Source organism: Ahaetulla prasina, chromosome 7 (assembly GCF_028640845.1).
Source record: "Ahaetulla prasina isolate Xishuangbanna chromosome 7, ASM2864084v1, whole genome shotgun sequence".
NCBI lineage: Eukaryota > Metazoa > Chordata > Lepidosauria > Squamata > Colubridae > Ahaetulla > Ahaetulla prasina.
In genome coordinates this window covers 80716443-80740580 of record NC_080545.1, presented here as the reverse complement: position 1 = coordinate 80740580, position 24138 = coordinate 80716443, and the positions used below count along the sequence as shown (strand labels likewise).

The window sequence follows — 24138 nt, the reverse complement described above, 5'->3', positions numbered from 1 at the left end:
ATCTATCTATCTATCTATCTATCTATCTATCTATCTATCTATCTATCTATCTATCTTAAATATATATCTATATATCTATATATATATGTATATGGAGAAGTAATGCACCCCTTCTAATAGTCCTTACTGGCTTCTAGGTTTTGAAAATTTATTTGATCCTTCTTTTGAAAATGAGTTCAAAACTCCAAACTTAATACACATAAGCCTCCCATTCCGTACAAGTCTTAAATGTTTATTTCTAATTGGGTACCAATAAAAACCCGGTGAAGACATTAAACAATCCAGAAGCACATTGTAAAACACGGCATCCCCAGGGAATTACAAAACAACTCAAGAATTGCAAATTTTTCTACCACTGCTATGAAATGGAGATATTGTTACTTACAAAATAAAGTTGCATTATGTGTAGCTAGTTAGTGTACAGATGCTTTTTTGGGTGGGGGGGGTAGCACTCCTGTGTTGGATAGGGCATACAACCCATTAAAGCAAAGAATATCAGGGACTGGTTAAGAAGACTTTTAAAGGATTTTTTAAAAGGCTCTGGAACCAGGATTTGACTAGAATAGAACGTGTAATCCACAGAGATGGGTTTCAGCAGGTTCTGACCAGTTCTGGAGAAACAGTAGCAGAAATTTTGAGTAGTTCAGAGAACTGGTAGTAAAAATTCTGACTGGCCCCGCCCCCATCTATTCTCTGCCTCCCAAATTCAAGCTGATTTGGAGGAAATGGGGATTTTGCAGTAACCTTCCCCTGGATTGGGGAGGGAATGTGGATTTTACAGTATCCTTCCCCTGAAGTGGGTGGGGATGGAGATTTTACAGTATCCTTCCCCTGCCATGCCCACCAAGCCATGCCCACCATGCTCACTAAGCCACACGCACAGAACCGGTAGTAAAATTTTTTGAAACCCACCACTGGCATAATCCTTGTGTGCTCAAGTAGTATTCCTTGGATAGCTAAATCAGCCACCATCTATTTCATTTCTCAAACATACCTGAAAGTGAAACCAGTTTCAGTAGGGGAATGCGTTTTCCTGTTCTGTTTAAAATCTGCACATGGTTTGTTTTTTTTTAATCATAGCCATCCAAATCTGTGGGTTTGAGTTTTCATCAACCCTAAATAGTAAGTGGCGTCCATGAAGGAGGCCATTATCCCACGTTCAGTGCAGGAGTACCAATTAAAGCATCACTGTGGAATACTGTTTAGCATCTGCTTCAACACATCCAGCAAAGGAGTGTGACATCTGTCTGCTCCAGCTGCTCTCACTGTAAGGGAGGTTCCCCCCCCTCACATTGGCTTAGAATCTGCTTAATTATAGCATATTTCCACCATTCTGTGCCCTGCACTCTAGCATGATAGGCAAACAGAAGAATAATAAATAAGAGGATGTGGTTTCTTTCTGTGTACAGTATTTTCAGGTATTTGAAGAGTATGTCTCATCTTTCCTCAGACTTCTTCTCTCAAGGCTAAATGTGTCCTCCTCACCATATATCATTTGGGTGTTTTGTTTTGTTTTTGTTCATAGGATTTGTCTTATTGCTCTTCTCTGAAACTTCGTTTCTATGAATTACAAAGTGCAATGCCTAGAAATACACAACGTATTTGAGATGAGGCTTCAGGTGAGATGTAGTAGTTGTAATTGAAGTTTTCTGGAGGATTATCGCATTCACTAGACATGTAATAGTTATTTGTCAGAACAATGTCAAACCTTTTTTTAATTCATACCCAGGTGGGCTGCTAGGGGTTCGCAGGGGTTCGGGAGAACTTCTAGCTAAGATTATGTCCAATTTGGAGCAGTGGTGAAATCTGAACCAGTTTGCTGCCGGTTCGCTGGTCATGCATCCATGCTGCATGCCAAATGCACGCTACGTGCGTGCGCACACACATGTGCAATATGCAGCAAAAGTAGGTTTGGGAAGGTAAGTAGAAGTGGGGGGGGGATCAGCTGTGGTGCATGATTTAGCTTCACTAGAAAGCAGGATTTCCTGCTTTCTAGCAAAGCTAAACCTTGCTGCACAGCTGATCATTGGAAACACCAGTTTGGAAGAACTGGTAGCTTTTTTAAACTGCTGGTTCAACCAAACCGGTAGCTTTTTAACTACTGGTTTACCTGAACTGGTAGCTTTTTTTTTTTTTACTACTGGTTTGCCTGAATCGGTAATTTTTATCACTACTGATTCACCAGAACTGGAGCGACCTGGTAGCATTTCACCCCTGATTTGGAGAACCCCCAAATCCCACTTCTAGCTGGTCTCTCCCCCCCTCCCAGGAATCCCCATGCAGCCCGTTTTGGATGTAGGTAAGTGCAGGGTGCGCCTGGAGGCTCAGGGAGGGGGAAAAATGGCTTATCGGAAGTTCAGGAAGGCTGGAAACGGGCCCATTTCCGGCCTCCAGAGGGCCTCCGGAGCCTGGGGAGGCTGTTTTTGCCCTCCCGAAGGCTCAAGGGAAGCCTCCAGAGCCATAGGAGGGCAAAAATGCCCCCCCTCACCATAGTGTAGGAGCTAAATAGGCCATGCCCACCATGGCCACACCCAGCCAGCAACCAGGCAGAGAACCCGTTGGTAAAATTTTTGAAGCCCACCGCTGTTCATACCCATTTAGTTCTTCAAGTGCTTCCTTTCCCTTTCCTTTAAAGCTTGGATTTCCAGGTTTCCTCAATGTTTAACCATTCACGGTTGCCCAAATTTTTAATACTTTGCACAACTATTTTAGCATTTCCAGCAGGGACGTTGAGAAAGAACCAGCTCATGTTATCTGTGATTCATCTGACAGTCATACAATTAAACTGCCAGAAAACAAACGCAACAATAACTAAAAGGCTCCATCTAAACATCTCTCATTTTGTTGGTTTCACAAATGGCTTTAAACAGAGTGCATTCTGCACAGCATATCCCAGGAAATAATGATTATAACTGGCTTTATAACTGTCTATTAAAATTGAAAGCAGATTACTTGTCAATATGCAAATGAAATTGCAAATTGCAAAAATATGATATTTTGTCATTCCCAAGGCCTCCTTTGTAGAAAATTGTTGAACAAACATCCCATCGTAAATATTTTTATCTGTATGTAAGAAAAAAATACTTCCTGTTGACCCTCATAGTTGGGAAAATGGAAGGAACCATTCGTACTTAAAGAAATAATAACTTCTAACAACCTCACATGCTATGACATCCTGCTTGGTTATCCTTCCATATTTTAAACTTTCCAATTGCCTAGAAAACTTCCCTAAGAAGGTTGCACATAAAATTAAAAATAAAATAAAACTAAATAGGAAACTCAAAACTAGAGGCAGATAATATTTTTAAACTTAGCAATGAGAGATGTAACTTCTAAAATACTTTTTTATTTGTTGAATTAATTTTATAACATAATTGTGAACATATTGAACGTATTTGTGACATTATATTAAGCTACAGGCTTCATATGTACATTTGACTAAGCCATGGTATGGTTTATTTCTAGTTAAAACAATATCTGAACTCAACCATCATGGTTCATTTTATAAACCATGAATGCAAGTTCAGTTGTTCCATCTTATAAAATAGGGGTCTCCAACCTTGGTCTTCAACTCTGGGAGTTGGTCTTCAACTCTGGGAGTTGAAGACTTGTGGACTTCAACTCCCAGAGTCCCTCAGCCGACAAAGCTCTGGGAGTTGAAATCCACAAGTCCTAAAGGGTCCAAGGTTGGAGACCCCTGTTATAAACCATGTTTTTAGAAAGAAACCTCTAATAAGAACCAAAATAATACCCTACAAATGTAGACAGTAAAAGAGACTGGATTTCATTGTGTTTACTATTTATAAACAAGAAGGAATGGTAAACATCAAATTAACATAATTCATGAAGATTCGTATACGTAGAATAATCCTTTCTTTTACATTCTAGAGACATCAGAAGAGAAAAGCCTATATTTTAAAAGCAGTGATGCTTTATGATATTTAAATAGCATGTGACCCAGATTGTTGAAGAAAATCATCCTGATGGCTGCAGTTACCCAGTATTGCTGTTGATGAATGAGAAAACTCATTGAATTTTCTTCTGCCTTGGTAGAGCAGCTGGCAGAAAATGTATCTGTGCTTTTGCATTCCACGGGACTCCTGATTTATGTCATCCTCAGCCAGCCTCTTGTTGTAAAAGCGTTCGGAGAAATGCCTCCTTCTTTTGATGAGTTGAATTTTGAAATACTGGGATGGATATGAACGGAGCAACGTCATTTAAAAGAAGATAAAACTTTCCCCTAGTCCAGTTGTGTCTGATTCTAGGGTATGGTGCACATCTCAATTTTTTAGCCAAGGGAGCCAACATTGTCTGAAGACTTTTCTATGATCATGTGATCAGGCATGATTATACACGGAGGCACATGGAATGCTGTTACCTTCCCGCTGAAGTGGTACCTGTTTATCTACTTGCATTTGCATGCTTTTGAACTACTAGGTGGGCAAGACCTGGCGTAGGAGTGGAAGCTCACCCCTGTTGTGGCCCGCCAGCTGCAGGGGTGGGCTCCAATTATTTGGTGGGTGTGGCTTATTTGGTGGGCGTGGCTTGGTGGTCACGTGACCGAGTGGACGTGACCAACTTGAAGTCACTCAGGGCAAGGTGGGGTGGCACCTTGCTGTGAGTGACATCAAGTTGGCTACGCCCACTCAGTCACATGACCAATGCTGCAGAGACAGGGCGATTTCTCAGAGGAGCTGCCTCCAAGTCCTTGCGAAGGGACACACACATCACAACACAACACAACACAATAGACTCACACATAATGTAAAAGCAGCTGCACTTCACCCAAAATGACCCCTGCAACAAGCAGGAACCTCACACAGCCACAGTGGAGCTGGCAACAAACTTGGACAATGAGGAAGTTGGGGAGAAACTTGGGCCAGTGCTGGAGTCTGGGAAAGCTCTGATGGTTGTTCTGCATCAGAAGCAGAGAAAGAGCTAAGGCTGTCCGACATTTCCCAGCCACTGGAGAAACAGCTGCCTTTGGAGGCTGATATAAGTGAGGAGGAAGAACATCTGGGGCCTGTTCCAGATGCATGTATGTACAGAGCAGTTAGGAGAGGTGAACAACGGAGGACAGGGAGTTGACTCAGGAAGCAAAGCACACTTGGATGTTGAATGGCCCCTCCCTGGTTGGGGAATAAATAGAAGGAAAGGGGAGTGGTTGTCGTAGGAGACAACAGTTCGTATTTCTGAAAATTTTGCTCATTGCATTTAATGCCACAAAGATGGCTTGCCAGAACTTAATTTGCAGCCTTTCAGCTGGGAGCTCACGGACTTGCAATTATCACAAGAACTGATAAGGTCTCTTACTGTAGTTAACTCCTTGAAGGATTATTGCCAGGACTTTTCAGTGGGTGAATGCCATTAATTCACAAGAGGTAAATAAAGAGGGGTTTTTCGTGACAAGGAGTGTGTTTCTTGTTTCTGCTAAGGCTGGGTCAGAGCAACCCCATTGAGCGGTGCTCAGATCTCAAACCTGGGCTATCAGATTTCCATCTGACAAGCTCCAGCTTCGTTAACTGCTGAGCCACTGTGCCCTGATCAAAAACATAAGACCAATTCTGTCAGATTAGGCTAAAGGCCCACCCTACATTTTTGGGTGGTACTTCCTGAAGAAAGTAACAGTCACTGTTAGTTCCAAACCAGGTTTTTCTTTATTAAAAGAGCCCAAGCTGAGTGAGTAAGAAAGTTTGGACAACAGAGATACATAACTACTATCAAATACTCCTTTATGCTTTACTTGGTATGTATTTAGCATGCACATAACACTGGGCACGAGGTTGCTTAAGAATGTCTTTGCCTACTTTTTGGCTGATTACAGTACTTGTTTCTTTATCTTACATCCATGTGTTCCTCTTGCATTGTTCAAATGGTGTTTCTCCTCCTTCTGTTCTAAAACGACATTATTTTTGCTAACATCGCACACTCCCACAGAACAAACCAGCCATTTGGAGAATATAAGATGAAATCAAAAGAGCAACTGACTGAGGGAGGTTTTGCTTTCCAGTGGTTCTGACAGATACGGTTACGAGAAAGAGTTAAAGAAGATAAAAAAGGCATTTGGAATTGAACAATAAAAGACAAAACGTGAAATTGAATTATGTGCATATGAACAGGTAATTTCTAAAACGTGTAAGCATCTGCTGAATTTTTGGAAGCCTGGCACTCCAAAAAAGAAGCCGCGGTAACTCAGGCACTGCCTGATCTTTTGTGAAAGAAATGGGGGACAATTTCATTTTGCCTTCTGATACCTTGGAATCTTAAGCTTCATTATTAACATTTTAAAAAGGTGATATTAGCATTTAAGCATGGCAGTCTGCCTCCCTTTTTTAGGAGATCTGTTTTTTTCCTCTGAGCCAAGGCCATTCCTTTTGAAGGGCAAAGAACTAACTAGCTTTTTCAAAAGCTAGACAATGGGAATGTATTCTGAAGTCCTTGAATACATTTGCAGGTTTTAAAAAAAGAGCTCAAGAATCCTGATGAGAAAGGGAGTGATGTAACCTATACATTTGCCCCTTGTAGAAAGTTATCTAGTACCAACATCTTCTATTGTTTTGATTCATTGCTTACATGATGCATCTAACAAAAATATCAAATGTATATCGTTTGATATATACATTAGCATCCTTTAATAAATACTTTTCACTGCCTGAAATACTTTTGGTTTATATATTGTACGTGGAGAGGAGAGGGGAATTTTGCAAAGATATTGATTCTCTCTCAAATTCAGAGACTATGTTCTTGTCAGCTCCTTGCCACTTGGTGCCTGAGTTTCAAGGCAAGACTTGATTCGCTTGAACTACTAAGGTAGTGGAGCTGCCATACCAGCCTTCCCTTATAGGACTGACCAGCTCTAATAGCTGCAGCAGTGGTGGGCTGCAACTGGTTTAACAAATGGTTCTTTGTTTGGGCTGCCATTACAAACAGGTAGTAAAGGTAAGTAGAACCCACCTCTGGGTGGAGTGCCTTGGGACAAAGTGATCAACCAGTTACAAATTTGGACAGGAGGGTAAAGAGGCTCTTTACCTTACAAGATGCACTGAAGATGTGCTTTCAATGGTTATAGAAATAGCTAGCCAGGCTAGTAATCCAAGGACACTGCTACACCACTAGAGTTTCCACCCCACAATAACTCACAAAGCAGTTTGAAACCAACCCATATTCATCTACAGACATAGATTATGAACCATACAGAAGATTATGAACCATTAGAGAATAATTAGTGGTTTTGGGTGATTGTATCCTAAACGAGGGGTCTCCAACTATGGCAACTTTTAAGACTTGTGGACTTCAACTCCCATAATTCCTCAGCCAGATTTGCTGGCTGAGGAATTCTGGGAGTTGAAGTCCACAAGTCTTAAAAGTTGCCAAGGTTAGAGACCCCTGTCCTAAACAGAGAAACAGAATGACCATGAGTGGGCAAAAAAACAATGTGAGTGCTGGGTGAGTGGGAGCAGCATCTGATTTCGTGCCAACTTCCCTGTTAACTTTCCTTGTCAGAAGCTGGCAGGGAGCATTGGAAGTGTCAACCATGTGATTGCAGCAATACAGTAGCACAGAAGCAGCCTCAGGTTTGCAAATTTCAACCCCATGGGAGTCATGGGATCTTGGATTTTGGACACATTCTCTAAGTTAGCCCATTTCAGATACATTGATTAAAAAGTGGTTGCCCTATGAATGCATCATTTCAATTTTGGTAATATATAGATTCAGTGCTCATTATTATTCCCACCTTCTCCAAGAGGAAAGTGTGAACAGCATTACTTTATCAGCATTCTCTCTTATAAGTTACTATTGTTCCTGAAATAACAAAAATCCTTTCAGCCCTCTACTCCATAAAGAAAGGAAATAATTGTAATTAACCTGCCAGCTGTTCCTTGCAGTAAATGTATTTAAGTACATTTATTTGTTGAAAAATAAGGCTGCTTTGATGGGAAGCTTTGCAGGGAAAGCTGATTGTAAAATCATCATCACCATCACCACTTAAAACACTGCAATCCTACTAAAATTTCATTTTGAAATCTATGTGAGTTCAAATCTATTTCACTGGGGCATATCAACCCATGGAGTTGACTATTCACACAGCCAAAAATAAATAGCCTGATACCAGATTTTTCTTTTATAAAAATATAAGATAGATAGAAACTGACCATCCCACCTCAAACTTGAACCCTGTTACAACATTCAGACCGAAGAATGAGGCATAATCTCTTGGTATAGTTTACCTCGGAGATGTAATTGTCACTGGATGTCTGTGGTAATGGCTTCATAGCTTTTTCTCCAATAAACCTAATTATCTAAGCTTTTGTGTCCTTGGAAATCTATTCTTGAAGACTTTTGTGCTGCCAGCTGAAGGAAGCTTGACAGTGATTCTTTTATTTTCTGGAAGGGCAATTGTGATGAGGAGGAAACTGTATAGAAGTTGTATCTTCCCCTCCAATGAACTCCTGTCTCCAATAATTGCAAGCACTGAAGAAGGCAACAGTTTACAATTCAACAATTGCACAAGTTTATTGACTCAAAGCTTGGATACATTTCTCAGGTCTACCCAACTAATGGGAGGTATGCCTTGTTGATCAATACAATTTTCTCAAATCATGTAAGGAGATAGACTTTTTGTTTAGAGAGATGTTAATAATCAAATAGTTACCAAAGGTTGTTTTGTAGCTCCTTGATTCCAGAAAGATTTCCCAATGTGAAAAGGTAGTAAGAGAAGTGTCAGGCAAAAGAAAACAAAAGGTAACAACAACAACAGCAGCAAAGCAACAGGTGACAACAACAACAGCAAAACCAAAGTATGAAATGGAGAAACACAATGAATACAAGTTGTCTCAGTGTCAAAGTTCTTTTTTTTCTCACAGCCCAATTTACTTCATGGGGTTCTTGTCATGGGGAAAATGGGAAAGAAAGCACTAAAGTTGTGAAAGAGAACATAGAATAATAGAGTTGGATGGGACTTTGGAGGTATTTTAGTCTGGGGGTCTCCAACCTTGGTCCCTTTAAGACTTGTGGACTTCAACTCCCAGGGTCCCTCAGCCAGCAAAGCTGGCTGCGGAACTCTGGGAGTTGTAGTCCACAAGTCTTAAAGGGATTAAGGTTGGAGACCCCTGTATCTAGTCCCTACTCAAGTAGGAGACTCCAATTATTCTGGACAAATAACTATCTAGTCCTATTTTGAAAAGCTCCAGTGATGGAGCAGCCACAACTCCTGAAGGCAAGCCATTCCATTGATTAATTGCTCTCACTGTCAGGAAATTTCTCCCTTAGTTCTAAGTAGGATCTCTCTTTAATGATCTTCCATGCTACTTCTTGCCCTGCCCACAGGTAATTTACATCTATTAAATTTAACTTGATATCTCTGATATTCTATACCCCTATCATCTTAATTTCCATCCCAATCACAGCCCCAGGTGTGACTGTCCTTGTTTTGTGGAAATTCTTTAGCTCATGTTTCTAATGAGCTAAAATGTGTAAAACAACAACAACAACAACAACAACAACAACAATAGAAAGCTCACTAAACCCAAAAACTAGGGTGGGGGGGAAGCATACTACTTGTTACTGGGAGGTTATTATTGAATTTGCTTATTTTTCCAACTTTCTGCAAATTGATAACCTCCTGAGGACTGGAAGATGTGAATAGATGCCATTCCAGCACATCTGAAGGGCAACCTATTGGGCTGGAAAAAGATTGCAATGAGAAAGTAATAAGATCATTTTCTCTCTTGTGAGTAAATTAGTTTTTAGCTTCCTTGGAGCTGATTTCTTTTAGTAGATCTGTCCATTTGAAGCTATTTTTCATGAAAGCCCTTTCTGAACTTTTAAGAGATTACAGTAGATGAAATTAAGAAGGAAAAGGGATCTTTGCTTCAGAGGAGTACAATCTTCTTTAACAGGGCTTCTCTTCTCTTCTAGAGAAAAAGAAGAAGTATTTACTCCTTCTGGGTCTGCTACTTTCTCTAGATATATCAAACTATTTTTCAGAAAAACAAACAAACAGATATCTGATAAGTTTAGCAGAACCAAAGGTAGGTATATTGAACATTAATGATGGCTGCTGACATTAGTAAGAGCTATCAGAAGTTGCATTTCCGGAGATCTAGTATTGTGCCTCGCCCGCCCTTCTCTCCTCAGCCGGGCCCCTCCCATCTCCTGCTATCTGAGCCAGAGACTGATAGTGAAGAAGAATGGCCTGGCATGCCTCCAGCCCCCAGCCCTGGCACCATGCCCGGACAGACTGAGCAAACAAACCTCCCTACAGCGTGTGAGCACGAAGCCAGCCACGAGCTAGAATTGCCAGCAGCTGAGGACGAAAAGACACAGTGGACAGATCCCTGCTTCCGGAGAATGGAGAGGCAACGTCAGCAAAAGGAAGGGAGGGGCAGGCCTGGATAAGTGCTGAGTCATGGAGCCACACCCCATGGCCTATATAAAGGATCTGCTTTTTGGCATTCCTTGAGTCAGGCAAAGTCTCATCTGGTTGCTGAAGTCACACCTTGGATTCCTGCCTGCCCTGAGAACTCTGACAGGAATTTGGCAAAGCTGCAGAGGCTTCGTGGCCATGCTTGATACAGACTTCCCAGACCTGGCCGTCAGAGGAGGAGTGGGACACGACATCTACACTGTTCGGCATAAGATGAGAAATTCGGGCTTGCTAGTGGATCAGACCAAAGTTATCTAGACTAGCATCCTCTTGCTGATAGGAATGCTTATACGGTAGTGGTCAAAATTGTGGACACCTTTTGGGAAAAGTGTATTTTCTAAAACTAGCTAAGCTGGCTGAGGAATTCTGGGAGTTGAAGTCCACAAGTCTTAAAGTTTCCAAGGTTGGAGACCCCTGTTCCAGACTATCCGAAGTTAGTGTCCTATTCTAGGCTTCAAGAGAGCTGGCTTCAATAGCCACAGGGGAAAAGTAAGGAGGATTGCCTGGATGGTAATCCTAAAGGGAGATAAAACATTTCAGAAAGGCTAAGACATTCTCTTATATTTCATATTTGCTTGATTATCTTTACTTCGGCTTGTGTAGAAGAACATCGCCACATGTGGTATGTGTGAATTACAGGCATTCAGAAAGAATTCAGACCTCCCCCACCTTTACTTTTGTCGATTTTGTCATGCTGCAGCTGATTCTGCAGTTGTTGAAATTCATTTCAGCCCCTCCAGTTCCGGTGGTTCAGTGGTTCCAATCAGAGTTTATGGGGTAAAGGAGTTCAAATCTGGCCACTCCAGTGTGGGGTGCTGGGGGTTTAGCCCTCTCCGCCATCTTATTTAACATTTACACGAAGCAATTGGAGGAAGTTGCCTATTTGTTTGGGGTTTGTCATTACCAATTCATTTCAACAACTTTGGAAGTTATGGGTGCTTCATCACCGGAGATTTTTCAAGAGAGACTGGACAGTCACTTGTCTGAAATGGTATAGGATCTCCTGCTTGAGCTGGGGGTTGAACTAGAAGACATTCTTGCTCTATTCTGATTGATTCTGATTGATTTTTTTCTTCTACACTCAGTACCCCATAATGACAAAGTAAAAACAGAAGTTTAGGAATGTCTGTAAATTTATTAAAAATACTTTCCGAATGCACTGTGTGTGTGTGAATGATGAAATATTTTGATACATTATAGGTAGTTCTCATTCGGGGACCACTTGTTCAGTCACTCTTAGAAGATATGAGAATGCTGAATGAGAAGGACTTACCACCATTCCTCACAGTTGGTGCCTCTGTACTGCAGGGTCCTCAAGGTCATGTGATTGAGATTTGAGTGCTTGGCAACTGGCTCACAATTGTGACGGTTGCAGTGTCCTGCAGTTATGTGATGATGGTTTCCAACCTTTGCTGCCATCTTCTGACAAGCAAAGGCAATGGGTAAGCCAAAAGAAGTTACAAATGGTGATTATGAGGCTAAGGGATGCTGTGAATGCATGGGTTTCATCTGACAGCAGCAGTTGGGATTGCCAAAACTGCCCCTGTAAGCTGGTGCAGTCACATAACATTGTGCTTTAGACAGATGCTGCTTAGTGACAGAGTTCTGGTCCCAATTATCATCATTAGCAATAGCAATTAGACTTATATACCACTTCATAGTACTTTACTGCTCTCTCTAAGTGGTTTACAGAATCAGAATATTGCCCCCAACAATCTGGGTCCTCATTTTACCAACCTCAGAAGGATGGAAAGCTGAATCAACCTTGAGCCGCTCAGAATCGAACTCCTGGAGTGAGCAGTACATTAGTCTGAAGTACTGCATTCTAACCATTGCACAAGCATGTCATTACAATAAACACAATGAATCTGATCCTAAAGCATACTGATCGTGGTTTGTTCAATTGTGTTTTGTGAAAAAGCTGCAATTGGCTAGCTTCATGCAATGTACAAAGTTGAAATTGTGTTACAGCTTAGCACTTGGATTGCAACCAGTGTCTCCTCATTATCCTGGAATGTTGTCCTAAACCTTTCAGCAAAAAGAATCATTGGTTTCTCCAAGGCAGGATGAATGTCTGCAATAGATCTTTGAAACAAATTGTGTATTGTTTCTTAAGTGGGCAGTTTGGTGGGAGCAGATTAATGTTGGTGCCATTGGAGATTAGAGGCATGATTAGTATAGAAATCCAAACTAATGTCTCTCAGTTCTCTTGATTTAACCATTGAATGAGCACACCGTGGGACAACTTGTTACTTGCTTAAATCAAATATACACAAATGATGCATGTTGGTGTTGGTGGTGTTGGTTTGGCCCAAAGAAAACTGAGTGGCAGTAAATCAGGGCTCATTTCAGCTGGCTAAAACTGAAACCTTACAGATTGGTAGGGCATTTTCCTTGGAATTTTTTTTCCTCACTTATTATTTTCATTCCACTTGGCCATTTTGTATTATCACCCTGCAAAGGAGTTGACGTTTGAAATATTTATCTGAAAATAAATGACAATCAGAGAGGCTCTGTGGTGGAGGGGCAAGGGGGTGGGATCAAAAGGGGATGGGGAGCATGGAATCAAAAATTCAAGATGGCAGGTTTTTTTTAATTTGCATTTATATCCCGCCCTTCTCCGAAGACTCAGGGCGGCTTACACTGTGTTAAGCAATAGTCTTCATCCATTTGTATATTATCTACAAAGTCAACTTTTATTGCCCCCAACAATCTGGGTCCTCATTTTACCTACCTTATAAAGGATGGAAGGCTGAGTCAACCTTGGGCCTGGTGGGACTTGAACTTGCAGTAATTGCAAGCAGCTGTGTTGATAACAGACAGACTTAGTCTGCTGAGCCACCAGAGGCCCCTGCAGTTGCAACTTCAGTGTGATTGAAATCCTGACACCTTTACGTATGACACAATAGAAGGGGTGGGACCTGGAACTCATGACCAGGGATGCCATCTTCATATTTATTTACTTATTTATTTATTTATTTTGTCACAACATCATACAAAAAGATTATATAGTATATACACATATAAACATATATAGGAAGAAGAAAAGAAAAACAATAGGACAGGAACGGTAGGCACGTTTGTGCGCTTATGCACGCCCCTTATGGTCCTCTTAGAAATGGGGTGAGGTCAATAGTAGAAAGTTTTTGGTTAAAGCTTTTAGGATTATGGGAAGAGACCACAGAGTCAGGTAAAGTATTCCAAGCACTGATGATTCTGTTGCAGAAGTCATATTTTCTGCAATCTAGATTAAAGCGGTTTACATTAAGTTTAAATCTATTGGTTGCCCTTGTATTATTGCAATTAAAGCTGAAGTAGTCTTTGACAGGAAGGACATTACAATAGATATTTTGATTTCTCCCCAATAGATGCTTCCACTCTCACAACTGTGGCTCTGATAGGTGTGCTGTTTGCCTCCCCATTGCGACAGAGGCCTTGTACCTGCCCTTTGCAATACAGGAAAGTTTATTTATGCAAACAAAAGGTATTTTTTCCTCCAATGGGAATGGAAATATATCCCATTTCTGGATTAGGATTACCAAAGAGGAAGCAAAGAATGAAGTGTCTATCCCTGGTTCTCAATTTGGAATATCTACTACTTGCTTACCAAATACAAATGATTCTTGTATCTCTTTAAACTGAGTGCCATGCAATGGGATGAGCTCTTGTTCTCATCCCAGCTACAGCCAACCTAGCAGTTCGAAACCATGCAAATGCGAGTAGATAAATAGGTACCACTTCAGTGGGAAGATAACAGCGCTCTGTAATGTCATGCTGGTCACATGCAATGGTGGGATTCAGCCAGTTTGCACCACTTCGGGAGAACCGGTTGTTAACTTTCTGAGCAGTTTGGTGAACTGGTTGTTGGAAGAAATCATTAGGGCAGAGAACTGGTTGTTAAATTATTTGAATTCCACCACTGGTCACATGGCTGAAGAAAACTATTCAGACAGGATTGGCTCAATGGCCTTGAAACAGAGATGAGCACGACAAAGGAATCCAATCCCATTTTACTGGTAGGTGGACATAAATGGCTATAATCCTTTGCTTGGAGATCTGTAGTGTTTTAAATTATTCTTAGACACTGTAGGAAGTCAGTCATGTTTGTACAGGTGATAGCTAGAAATCAGAATAAGTATGGCAGCTTCTTTTCATTTTAGTAGAAAACATAATGTTTCTGATGTTTAATAATTCTTATTAATTTATATTCTGCTAATTTTCCATGATCTAGATCTTTGCAGCTGCATTAATAAAATAATCTTAAATGATTTAAAGCAATACAAATAAGATGTTTGATCACTTTATTTCTTGTTCAAAATACATATGAAACAAATAGAATAAAATTATATCAAATGTTTCTTGTTTTTGTCTTTTTCAATATAAAATTATCACAAACTGTACATTTTCATGACATACATTTGAGGTGCTCTTACATATCTTGATATTTCTCTCTACCGACAAATAGATTTGTGTACTTTTTGAGACAGCTGATTGTAAAAGTACAGAAACGTACATTTCGTAAGAGCTAGTGCAAAAAAAAAAACCAACAACCCCTAAATAAAAGAAAAACAGTTACTATATTAGTAATAACAATCATATATTTTTAGATTTCCACAAACGGCTGGTTAGCACATACAAAAAGCTCAGAACATGTTTTTAGGGAGAAAAATGTGCTTTTAAAAACTGTCTGTTAAATACAGAAGCCCGAGATACCAATGTGAACAATGGCTAAGGGCCAAATCACAAACTGGCTTGAAAAAGGCACATACTTAACACGGCAGGAAAAAGTACAAAACAAAACCCCATTCAGCTGACATCAAATAGCGAAGACTACACTATTGTATTCCATAGGCTATACACTGACTTGGCCTTATGACTTACATGACTACAGACAGGCAGTTAACTTGAATTTGGACTGCTGAGGCACATTCACACGCAAAACTAGCAGCGTGGTTGTTTTACCGTGGGTAAGCAAGACTGAACCTTGTCCAAACCTCTTACAAGCTATGGGAAAGCTGTCAGGACTCTTCTGTTTTCCATAACCAGTTTTAAATGGATGGTCTTTCTGTGTATAAATATCAATGCTGGGAAATGTCAGTACATTTTTTTTACCATAGCATTAGCAATAGCATTTAGACTTATATACCGCTTCACAGAACTTCACAGCACTTCACAGCCCAGTGCTTTACAGCCCTCTCTAAGCGGTTTACAGAGTTAGCATATTGCCCCCCAACAATCTGGGTCTTCATTTTACCCACCTTGTAAAGATGGAAGACTGAGTCAACCTTGAGCCTGGTGAGATTCGAACTGCCAAATTGCAGGCAGTTGGCAGGCAGCAGAAGTAGCCTGCAGTACTGCACTCTAACCATTGTGCAACTGCGGCTTTTACAAGGTTCCTTATAATCATTGTTGGTAGTACTAGAAGGAAAATAGAAATCCAAATGCCTACTGAAGCATTGGAAGGATGCTTACAAATATTAACAGCATTTGCAATTTATCTCAACAGCAGGTGCAAGAATCCTGGTGCTTTCCAGAGGTTTTGGACTGTAATTGCCCCTTCTGATTTGGGCTGATGGGAAATGCAGTCCAAGAAAGTATCAGGCTACCTATCTGGTGCTCTACACTCTGAAGTCACACCCACCTTTATTTTAAAATTTTCAGATTTAATAATGAATTTTATTTTTTTAAAAAATAGCGCACTATTCCCAATTAGTAGAATCCCATTGCTTGATATCATTATTATTTAAACAATTTAATTTTCATACAATGAACTTGTATTGTTTTACAAACCAAAAAAAATATTTATTCTATATCTCTCTGTTTATATGCAAAAGGCTCTGGTGATTAAAGTATCAAAAGTCAGATTCTGTCCACCTCATTCCCATGGGGTAGATTTCCTGAATATAACAGTAAAAATAGAAAATAATGTTTATTATTATTCTTAAGAACCTGTAAATCTTTCCTTATCACCTGTACTTATTGCCCTTTTTCACTGCATCCGTACGAAAATAATTTATCTGGTTTGGAAATGTATATTTCAGATCAGATATGTTCATGCAAATGAATGAACCTTGCATGTGTATTTAATGTTGGAACATGACAATGAATGCATTCATGTACTACTCATACTTGATGAACAACAAGCATTTTTGTGTTCTGTGGTTCAGAACAAGGGAAACAAAATAGAATGAGACAATTAAAAATAGACAGTCCCTGCATGAACATTTTATTTCTCTTCCCTGAATTTTATCTACCAACTCCGTAGATCAGTCCAGAAAATATGAGGGATATTATATTACTGCTCATTTAGTGTCATCACTAAAAGAAGATGTTGCTAAGCATAAAATAAAAAGAAAGTTCATTGGCTGTAGATGATAATGGAAAACTGGACCATGCAGTCAAGGCCACTGTATTGTATGATGTGATCCGTGGCTAGTTCTGGTAGCATGGACTTTTCTGAAGTGGACAAAATATGGCCAGCAATTTAGAACAAAATACAATAATTTGTTTTGTAGGAAATATATATATATAGTTTTTATATATGTATATTAAATTGATAAATAATTTCATTCTCATCATTATCAAAAGTAAACTATATTTCTTCAACCTTCATACAAATATATAAATATATCATGTGCAAGGGGGCAATATAAGTGCTCAGAAATACACATCTTTTAATGCAAACGAGAAATGCATAATGTTTAATGCAAACAAGTTGCCCTACCACCTGTACAACTTGTAGGAAATTGCCAAAAAGCATTCATAACATAATTTCTCAATCTGGCTGCACCTGAGTGGTCTAATCGTATCATTTCCATCTTAGAACAACCCAGATGAGCCTGTACCTTACAAGTTGTGATGAATGCATATATGGATATATGGTACATGGATCTCATAACAGATCATAGAAAAGCTATGTACACAAGTGGATCAAAAATCACACTTAATAATATAAACAGCTTCCTAATATTTCATGTACCTCATCCTCTTGACTCATTTTTCTTCAAATATTTCAAAATGGGGGAAGAATCAGGAATATTATTATTATTATTTTTTTGATCTACTGTTTCAATTCAAATAGTCCTGTCTCATCACGTCATTGTGCAACAGAGAAGCAATAACTAGCATTCTCAAGACCTCCAAGGTGGTGCTACCATAGCATCGTTTTGCCTGTAAAAGCAGGGGTGAAATCCAGCAGGTTCTGACAGGTTCTGAAGAACCAGTAGCAGACATTTTGAGTAGTTCAGAGAACCGGCAAATACCACCTCTGCCTGGCCCCAGACTGGGGTGGGAATGGAGATTTTGCAATATCCTTCCCCTGCCACGCCCACCAAGCCACACCATGCCCACCAAGCCACGTCCACAGAACCAGTAGTAAAAAAAATTGGATTTCACCACTGTGTAAAAGCATTTCATTCATACCCATGAAGGCATCCGCTTGATTGGGCCCTTTCATTGGGTACACAAGAAGGTCTCGCTTCAGTAATATGAATGGTTAGCATCAATATGGAAGCAAGCATTGGAAGAATAATCTACTGTGAACTGCTAACCAAGCCTCTTTCATATCAGCAATGCGCACACAAATGTTTCCCCCCTCCTAACTCTACTAAATGAACAAGTGCTGCATAGGAACAGATTTTACAAAGTTAAATATAAATATTAACAACACATTATCAGAGACATTCCTTAATTCATGACACGTTTCTTAGGTATATAAAAGCAGTTGTAACTCTGTGTCTGAGAGTTCACATAGTGCAGGAAGCTATGGTTTGCTTAACCATGCTTGATTTAATCAGTCAAAATTGGCTGGGTTAACCCAACATGCTAAGCTACAATTCATGGTTTACAAAACATAATGCCAAGATTCATATAATATATTCAACTAAAACCAGAGGAACTGTGTTTTTGACTTATCATGGTATGAATGCAGCCTCTTGTGACTGCCTTCTCAGAAAAACATTCTTGCAAAGCTTAGAAGTATTGGGCTATGTTACACTTTTCAACACAAAAACTCTTAGAAATTTAAAAACTGATAAATGTCCATTGTTTGGCCATACACAATGTGCCCATTTTTGCCTGAAACAAGAAACAGTATATTAAGTAATCTATTATATCTAAACATTTTTTAAAGGATCTCATTGTTATCTACTACAAGTACAATTAGTACAAATAAGAGAAAACACACAAGCAAAGAGACTTTAAATTCCAGCATTTCAAAAGCAATCTTACAGTTTTTACATATTGGAAATATGTTCCAGATTGTAATAGTTCTGTGCCAATGCAAAATATTGACATGTATATTCAAACATCCAAAAATATGTTTTCAAAAGTAAAACAGAAGTGTTTTGTACTAAGATAATCACAAGAACATTTATTTCTGTGGTTTATTGGGGCCAAATGTATTTTCATGATGCTTTTGTCCAGAAAAATTCAGAAATTGTTAGCAAAGATTGAACATGGAAGCATTTTCAATGAGCTCCCCACCCCAATCTTGAATTATGTCATTGTGACTTTCTGTGCAACTCTTTTATATGGAGCAGAAGAAGAAAAAAATCCTCAGTCTTTCTCTTCAAATAGTTGATTGAAAAATATTTGGATGGGTATTTAAAGCCGAACTCCTAGTGCGTGAGTTTATATGCATGAATGGAGAATGAGTGAATAAATAAATAATAAATAAATAAAAATAAATAAATAAATAAATAAATAAATAAATAAATAAATAAATAAATAAATAAATAAATAAAGTTGCTTGGTTGGTTGGTGGTACAGTCAACCAGATATTTAGGCTGCATTTGACATCTTTATCTACCTATTTAGGCATTCTCAAGGGATAGCCAGATGGTGATTTATGGTTTTGGAGGTATCGCTGCAGGCTATAAATTGTTCCAAGTAAATGTCTATGGAGATTCTCAATCATCCAGGTCATGGTTGTCCCAAATGTGCTTTTTCAAGAGGCAACTGGACTTTCTGATTTTTCTTTGAAGACGTTTTTCAAAGCTTCTTTGTATTTTTTGATTTTATTATGTGTGGGTAATCTAGGGTTAGATTTGCACTAACCAAAGACCTAAGAATTATTAAGGTAGCATCATTAAAAGTTAGAGACTGTGACATTACTAGAACCAGTTCGGGTTGGTAGGTAGACATTTTTCAAATTCCCAGAAAGAGAGTGACTGGCCCAACATTGCCCAAATGGCTTCAGTGCTGAAAGAGAGAACCTGGATCTCTCCTCATTCCTAGTCCAGCACCCTAACCACTAAACCACATTGACTCTTTTCATATGTACATACCTTCCTATATGTATATGTAAATGTAAACAAGCAACTTTTCAAATGCATGTGTGGGTTTTAGTGCATTTTCTGTCATGTATTTCCAGAACTTAAACTATGATAAATATTTTTATTGGAATAGGACAACGATATTTAGTGAATAAGAAGCCTTATGTGAACAGGCTAGGTCAATGATCGCTAACCTTTTCCAGACCAAGTGCCCAAAGCACGCATGCGTGAACCCCCCAAATGCAATGCACACGTGGCCCCCATGCATGCATCCACTTGCACATGTGTATGCACCCCCGCATGTGTCCTGCCCCTGCACATGTGCCCCACATGCGCCTGGCGCTCGGCGCATGTGCCCTGCCTGTGTGCATGCACTCCCCACATGCGCGCTGCCCCCTGCACATGCACACATCCCCCGCATGTGCCCCGGCCCTTGCGCATGCACGGCAGAGACCTGAAGACCAGGTGGCCAGTGGGAGGCGCGCACGCATGCGCGGCAGACCTGAGCTGGGATGACAGCTTGCATGCCCACAAAGAGGGCTCTGCGTGCCACCTCTGACACGCAAATCATAGGTTCGCCACCACTGGGCTAGGTGTATCTAGCATCTCTGATCACAGAATAAGTGATCCTTCGGGAGAGTCCTTTGGGAGAAGGGCGGTATACAAATTAAAATATTATTAATATTATTATTTAATATTTTAAATTATTATTATTATTATTATTATTATTATTATTATTATTATTATTATTATTATTATTATTATTATTATTATTATTAAGTATTAAGTATTAAGTATTCATCCATGTAACACAGTTTAAATGCATGAGGATATACTGAACCAGAATGTCAAAGTTTGACCTAAATATATATTTGATTTATATATTGCATTATACCTTGATTTGATTAACAATCTGCAATTGACTAGGCTCTTATCACATAAAGACTTATTTCACCCATTGTCCAAAGCCATTAGAGAGGTGGGGGAAATGATTGGTTTTAGGTTACTTCTGTTGTTTAAATTCAAATTGACTTGAAAAAGAGTATATCACATAAAGACATATTCTTTTTCGAGCCATTTCGACCCCTAGGCTAACCCAACATCCTGTTGTGGTCCGCCAGCAACCTGCGGAGCTGGCCACGGAGTCAGACAGCAATGAGGCCGAGGAAGAACATGGGCCAGTCCTGGAGGCTGGGGAAGGCCTGGATGAGGGCTCTGTGTCAGAGGCAGAGGTGGGGCCAGGGCCATCGGGGAGTGAGGTGCTGACTCCAGAGCCTCCAGAGGCTGACAGTAGTGAGGCAGAGGAACAGGGGGAACCTGTTCCTAATGCACGCATGAGAAGAGCTGCCAGAAGGCAAGAGCAGCTCAAGGAAAGAGGACGACTTGGGAATAGGGCCAAGAGATGATTGGCCCCTCCTATAAGGCTTAAAAAACTAGCAACGGCGTTTGGGCTTTGCTGGAAAACAACATTGATAGCTTCATCTACTTGCATTTATTTTTGTATCGGTGTCTTCTGAACTTTTGCCAAGAAAGGCCTTTGGCAGTTTGCCTAATTGGGCCAAGGTTGGTGATAGGACTGAGGAATTGTGTTGGGAGGAATTTGCTTTAATTTATTATTATTATTATTATTATTATTAATTTGATTTTTATACCGCCCTTCTACCGAAGGACTCAGGGCGGTGTACAGGCAAAAATAAAACAGATAATACAATATACAATTTAAAAAGCAGATTAAAAAACTTATTTTAAAATTAGCCTGATAGGTTAAAATATACAAGACTAAAAACCCCATTTAAAATTAATTAATAAAAATTTAAAATTTAAAATTAATAAAATTCAATTCAAGCCAGCCCCGCGCGAATGAAAAGATTTAATTGAACTACGCTGAGAATGAATTAATTATCAGCTGTTCTAATAAACTTTGTTTGTTTTTACACTGACTGAGTTTCCTCTTACCTATTTGGGCCTGGGTCACAACACGCCCACCACCTACGAACTACAGTTTTCAAAGTGATTATGTTCTTCAAGAGTTGCCATTCAAAGGAGCAAGCGCACGCACGCCCCTGAGCGAACCGGTAGTAACGGATTTTGAAACCTGCTCCTGGAATTAAAGATATTTGATCCTGGACAGATGAAGGACAATGATTTTGGTGACTTATGGTAGATCAGAAGTCGTTGAGAACTTTCTGTGAGTGAAATACAATTGATAGATTCTTAACTGAGGGTTTTGAAGTTTTATTTAGCTGTTGGTTTTACCTGTTAACTATGTTTATATATAGCAGAAATATATCAGGCTTAGTTGGTTGGGTAAGCACTGTTATAGAAATGGGTGCCTGCTTTGCAAAGGGGGGGAGGAGAAACTATTATCATTATCTGTATTCAGCTAAAGGGGACAATTCATATATGTCCTTTTTGTTTTTTTGTTTTTCTGCACTATTTTGTGTAGTCTTGTCTAATTTTGTTTTATTTTGTTTTTGTATTTTTTCCTTTTTTTGAAGTTTGTATTTTGATATTTTGAATAAAAATTAAAAATTAAAAAAAAAGTTTTATGAAGAAAGCAATTACAGTACCTATTAAAAACGAACAAAAAACCCCAAAAGGAAAAGAAATAAACCATGTTTGCTCCTGGTCCTGAAATTCCATTTAATATGAGATTTATGCCTATGACTCTGGCAAGTAAAAAAATATTCCTATGAATATCAGGACTTTGATTTAATACGGCATTCTAAGGCTTCCTTCCTTTACTTTTTTGCAATATTAGCGAGGGATCGCATTTCCTTTGTCTACTGAGTTTGCTTATTTATTTAAATATTCCAAGTAAACCAGTTAATATTTTAAAACTTTAGTATCTACAGACATCAGGAAACTGGTTCCTTTCTACATATCAAGGATTCACTGGCAACCTACCTTGGCCTTTGTGGTATGTAAACATTGTCAGAATTGAAATACATTTTTAAAAGGAAGTATCAAATTGGTTTAATTTGGGGTATCATGAAATGAATCTCCGAACTTTATAAATGTGCCTTAACCCATACATAAAGAGAAGACAGAATCCTGTCTGCCAGTGCAACACAAGTGGAAGTAAAGAATAAGAAATAGTGGCATGATACTGTAGAGGCACAGCAGATAATAACAATAATGATGCAGGTCATGACTTAGACCCAAACCTCCAGCTGTACATGGTTATGTTGCGAATGTTACACCGCTGTTCAGTCTAGGGTGTAAGTGGTGGTTTTGGTGACGAACAGGATCCTTGGCTGTCAAAGCTGGTTGCTCGGCCTGGCAACTGGAACAGATGATATATTTTAAGAAGATAAGAAAAGACCTACTGAATCAAGGTCCGCGAAGTCCCGCATCCTGCTTCTCACTTTGGCCAATTTGATGCCTCCAGGAAGCCTACAAGCAGAATACCAATGGCAATGACCCTCACCCACTCATTGCACCACTTCCACTACACCCTGAATAAACCGGGTATAGTGGATTTTTAGACATCGATCGTTCCAATTCTCTGCCCGGATAGTATATTCAGAAAGCCATTTAATGTGTAGAAAGAGATTGGGTACCTGTATTGGTGCATAAAGGATTTAAAAATAGTTCTGTCCCGGTGCTGTAATTGCTTAGTTTTCTTAAAAATAAATAAATGAAACATTGGGTGTGATACTCATTGGACATCTGTTATCAGTCATTTGCTGACTGTTGCTCATGGAAGAGGTATCTGTTCTCCTAATTAGTCTTAGATATTTGAAAAATTATTTTCAAATCTCTCCTGCAGCTGATTTTCTACTTAGAAGCAGGGCAGTCTTAACAGCATTATGGGCCCGGGCAAAGCAGTGTACTGGGAGCCCTATGACAACTACTCACAGTAATAAAAGTGTAAATGGTTGCTAAAGTTAAACATGAATTTATTTTATTGGCAGGTCCAACAAAATAGGTGTTGAAACATTAAAACAATTAATCAATATGATAAACATTTGAACAATATATGAGGCTTGAAAAACACAATAGTACTCAGTAATCCATACAGTTGCTGTATTTATATGATACAAGGTGCATTGAAGGGTTAACATCCACAGATTAGGATGGGGCCCCTATGCTCGTGGGGCCCATGGGCAAGTGCCCCTCAGGCCCATGCGTTAAGACAGCCCTGCGAGAAGTAGTAGTGTGGTTAATTTTCATTACAGGTAGTCCTCCCTCCCTCACTGACCACAATTAGACTGGTAAGTCCATTACTAAGAAACATGGTTGTAAAATGAAAAAATCATGAGATTGCATCTGATTTACAATGGAAGTTAGCTGGTTCTGGCTGCAGTCATTAAGTGAATCTCCATAGGCCACATGACCGTGACTTGCAACTACCTGCTGTCTCCCCCATTAACTTTGTGGGAAGTCAGCTGTGAAGGTTACAAATTGCAACCGTGTGACTTCGACTGGGATAAT

The 24138-nt window shown here is 39.5% G+C and overlaps 1 protein-coding gene across 1 annotated transcript in view; it reads right to left on the bottom strand.

The window, feature by feature from the left end:
- Positions 1–22855: 22855 nt before the first annotated feature.
- Positions 22856–24138, bottom strand: part of SYT10 (synaptotagmin 10) — a 63900-nt gene continuing 62617 nt past the window's right edge. The window contains exon 7 of the mRNA XM_058191503.1: positions 22856–22987. Coding sequence (XP_058047486.1) covers positions 22916–22987 — 72 coding nt within the window. The 3' untranslated portion in view covers positions 22856–22915. The remainder of the gene's footprint in view (positions 22988–24138) is intronic.